This window comes from Amphimedon queenslandica, unplaced genomic scaffold (genome assembly GCF_000090795.2).
Source record: "Amphimedon queenslandica unplaced genomic scaffold, v1.1 AMPQUscaffold_9541_Cont18383, whole genome shotgun sequence".
Classification (NCBI taxonomy): domain Eukaryota; kingdom Metazoa; phylum Porifera; class Demospongiae; order Haplosclerida; family Niphatidae; genus Amphimedon; species Amphimedon queenslandica.
Window position 1 is genome coordinate 1 of NW_003550187.1, and position 3,837 is coordinate 3,837.

The window sequence follows — 3,837 nt, forward strand, 5'->3', positions numbered from 1 at the left end:
TTATTTGGAATGTTGTACTGCTATCACTTCCATTACATAGTGCAATAATTGTAACATACTCAGGAGCTTCACCAGTGCATTTCAGTGTTATCTAATAATGATTATTATTATAAGTATTAATAAAAAGTATCAATAGCACAACATACTGGTATATAGAACTGGACAATAACTACATCTTGTGTATAAGAGATTATGTCAAGTGAAGATGTGTTATCTACAGTTCTAGGTACTATAGCAATGTGATAAATATATTGACTTATGTACATGTACCTCTTTGATATGAGAATGTATTATTATTAGATATTCCTTCTCCTAATTTATTAACTCCAGTTATAGCATATGTATAACGATGAATAAATAAATTATTATCCACAAACTGATAACTTGTATTATATACTGATACAGAGTCCAATAAACTACCATTATTAGCATCATACAATCTTAGTATGTAATACTGTATAGGTACTCTATCATCAACTGTAGGAGTAGTCCATGTTATATCAATGGTAGAACAGTTGTCAATTGAAGAGTCAATGTTAGTAACTGGTCCAAGAAAACCTAAAACATAAAGAATTAATACAAAGTAAATGAAAATGACACACTTACTAAACCCAAAAGATGATATGTCATTAAACGTTCCTCCATTATTACTTAATGATACATTAACAGTAAATGTATTTAAATTAGTTACTGAACTATTTCCAGTTACAATCATCAGTTGATGATTAACTTGTATTGGTATAGTTGTATTCTTTAATACTGCGCTACTAGTATTCAGTATATTAACTGTTATGCTATTAGGATACTCTCCTTTACACATCATACTGACCTATTGTTTGAATCAATTCGATATATTGTGGGAATAAAGTGAACTGGGTAATTAATGTTATGATAACAGCACAACTGCTTTGTGACATTATTAATGAATTATGCTTACATTACTACTGATATTCAATGATATTAGTTGTCCATCAATTACTGGTACCACTGATACAGGAGGAGTAATGAGAGGAGCTGAAAGATACACTGTGAACATATACATGAAGCCTTAGTAATGCTAACCGGTTTCATAATAAAAACTGATATTATTAGATGAACCTATTCCCACATCATTAATAGGAGAAACTGATACATTATTTAATATACAAGGATCAGGATTAGTAGCTGATATTGTAATATTTGTATTGTTAATAGTAATGTTCACTAATCCATCGACTATATAGTATCCAGTAATAAGTACATTATCCAGTGTATAAGGAGCTGTCCATGTTAATAATACACTGGATCCATTAATAAAGGTATAATCCAGATTACTGATACTATTTAATAGGCCTGATAAAAAAATTAATTAAATGTGTCCACATACAAAATGGGTATAGAATAACAATTGAAAAGTGGGGAGCTAACTAACTGAGCATACTCTAGCTAAAGATATGTATTTTCCTCATTCTGGGGACTCTCCCCGAGGCTTGCCTACACCCTTGCCAAACTAACCTTGTATCGTTAAAAAGACAGTATCACTAGCAACTGATGATGGTGGTGACACTGTAGTAATTACACAAGAAATATTAGTATTATTATTAATATAATATGCTTTAGCAGTTAAAATTCCTCTTAATACTCCACCATGTATTTCAAAAGCTTCATCGTTGAATCCTCTTCCTCTTATTTCATCTCTACTAGCTGGTAAACTATCAACAAGAAAGTTCAACAAATCACCAGTGCCTTCACAAATGATATAAACAGTTGAATTGAGCGTTGTATTAATAGACACCGGCTGAACTGCTATTTCTGCAAAAGAATTGGTAAGAGATAGATTCTTACCTACCTGCACTATGAGTACGCGCTAAAAACAATTGCACTAGCAGAAAAAATAGCTGCATTCTCTGTAGATCTATAGCTATAGCGCTAGTAGCTACCTCCTCTGCATGCATGGTATGCACTCACGTGAGCTGTTTCGTTTGTTCCGTCATAGATGTATAACTCTAGTCATGTTTCAGTTTTGCTTCCCCCTTTTTTCGGGTTCTTTTTTCTACGCCTCCTGTTTATTCAGAGTACGAGTGCCGGTAGGTGTCACTACTGTATCATTATTAACTTATTATTTTACAGAAATAACGCTTCAGCCTGTCTCCATCAATACAACACTCAATTCAACAGCTAATTTTGTTTGTGAAGCTAATGGGGACCTTTTGAATTTCCTTGTTAACAATACACCAGCTAATGAAATAAGAGCCAGAGGATTTATGGATGACACTACTGGAATAAGCGGTGGTGGATCAAGAGGAAATTTAACCGCTAAAGCATATGATATTAATAATAATACTAATATTTCTTGTGTGGCTAGTACTTTGTCTCCACCATCATCAGTTACTAGTGATACTGTCTTTTTAACGATACAAGGTTAGTTTTTGTAAATGGGTGCTTTTAATTACCTTTATCAGGTCTATTGGATAATGTTGGTAATCTGAATCATATTTTTATTAATGGATCCACCGTATTATTAACTTGGACAGCTCCTTATACACTGGATAATGTACCTATCACTGGATACCATATAGTCAATGGATCAGTGAACATTACTACTACTAACAAGAGTATTACATTATCAGCCACTAATCCTGACCCTTGTATATTAAATAATATATCGGTTTCTCCTATCAATGATGTTGGAATAGGTTCATCTAATAATATCAGTTTTCATTATGAAACAGGTTAGCATAATGTATGAAAATTATTTATTTTATCATATTATTTTTAATACAGTAAATTTTTTTTACAAATTTTGCAAAGTTGGCTCCTGTATTTCACTTATTAAACAAAAACTTCTATCTGTTTATGCATCATACATCACAATGTAATGCTAAATTTTGCCAAATCTTAAAGATTATAGTCTTTTAATATTATGGTTTCTTAAATAACTTTTATGTAACAACCTGAGGGCGTAGCCCCCATGCTCGTTGATAATTGATTTCACCCACGTACGTGTGATGTTTAATGTTGTATGGAGAAATAGCCTTAGCAACCACCCGCCCACACTACTTTACGTAAGTGGGTGTGGCTACAGTAAACAAAATGGCGGGTTACACATGGGCGGACAAAGTTAAGAGCTTTCTAACAGCAAGAGAACATAGAGATACATTCTAAAGACTTCTCCAGAAGCATGAGAAGGTAGAGATAACCTCTATAAGTCTTAATAATGATCAAGTTGTACTTGTAAGGTGGTGAAATCAATATTTTTACACTGTCACGCTTGTTGTTTAAATCATACTGGACATAGTACATGTACATTGCACAAAGTGAGTTACTATCAACAGTAGCAGTCAGAAAATTAATTCAAGTTGCTACATGTAGTTGAAGATCAATTAGTTTGTTACTCTGTTGTGTAATACCATAGTTCGTTAAGCCTGGTTTACACTCACCAAAAATGCAATGTAAATCAATGCAAAATTTAAATTTGGCCAATTTTGTGTCAACTTTTGAGCATTTTTGCAAACCTTGCCTTACTCTGCTTTTAAAAGTTATAATTATGCTTTTTCATATCACCACTCATGTTTATTATTGCTATTTTTTGAATTTCAGTTCCTCTTGTTGCTCCCAATGTATCAGTGATACCAGCAGTTAATGAAGAAAGTAATATAACATTAAATATCAGTATTAATGTAAGTTGTAATTTTTGTGTTATGGCTAGTGAATACATTGTTACTTGCTTTTGTTGTACTTACTATCAACAAGATCATAATTTGGGAGTTTTTAGTATTCGTAGAGCAATGCAACTGCCCAACTACAATTACATCACTTAAAAATTATAATTTATGACTATTATGAATGTTAATTAAA

At 32.3% G+C, this 3,837-nt stretch overlaps 2 protein-coding genes and 1 long non-coding RNA gene across 4 annotated transcripts; 1 reads left to right on the forward strand and 2 right to left on the reverse strand.

Moving 5' to 3' along the window:
- Positions 1 to 3: 3 nt before the first annotated feature.
- Positions 4 to 309, reverse strand: LOC109590749 (uncharacterized). The gene is made up of 3 exons (XR_002189488.1): positions 271 to 309; positions 147 to 229; positions 4 to 91 (listed from the first exon to the last, which is right to left on the reverse strand). It is a non-coding gene; the product is annotated as an uncharacterized LOC109590749 (long non-coding RNA).
- Positions 310 to 397: 88 nt separating this feature from the next.
- On the reverse strand, positions 398 to 1,965 carry LOC100638917 (uncharacterized; the record flags this gene model as incomplete). Its single annotated transcript, XM_020006626.1, has 5 exons — positions 1,829 to 1,965; positions 1,495 to 1,791; positions 1,127 to 1,332; positions 697 to 829; positions 398 to 558 (listed from the first exon to the last, which is right to left on the reverse strand). Coding segments are annotated over exons 1-5 (903 nt in total), but the record flags the coding sequence as incomplete, so codon positions are not given.
- LOC100639045 (uncharacterized) lies at positions 1,959 to 3,831 on the forward strand. 2 transcript variants are annotated; one of them, XM_003391370.2, is made up of 4 exons: positions 1,959 to 2,066; positions 2,110 to 2,400; positions 2,442 to 2,711; positions 3,580 to 3,831. In XM_003391370.2, the coding sequence occupies exons 1-4, from the start codon at positions 1,976 to 1,978 to the stop codon at positions 3,798 to 3,800; spliced, it is 873 nt and encodes a 290-aa protein (XP_003391418.2). In that variant the 5' UTR covers positions 1,959 to 1,975; the 3' UTR covers positions 3,801 to 3,831. The 2 variants fall into 2 exon arrangements, with proteins under 2 accessions (XP_003391418.2, XP_019862186.1); XM_020006627.1 differs by having other exon boundaries at positions 1,959 to 2,054.
- The last annotated feature ends 6 nt before the right edge of the window (positions 3,832 to 3,837 follow it).

Excerpts from the sequence above, each read along its gene's own strand:
- LOC100639045 (XM_003391370.2), top strand. The coding sequence starts at position 1,976 with ATGTATAACTCTAGTCATGTTTCAGTTTTGCTTCCCCCTTTTTTCGGG. Across the intron at positions 2,067-2,109 it reads TATTCAGAGTACGAGTGCCG|AAATAACGCTTCAGCCTGTC; the intron begins GTAGGTGTCACT and ends ATTATTTTACAG. Across the intron at positions 2,401-2,441 it reads TGTCTTTTTAACGATACAAG|GTCTATTGGATAATGTTGGT; the intron begins GTTAGTTTTTGT and ends TACCTTTATCAG.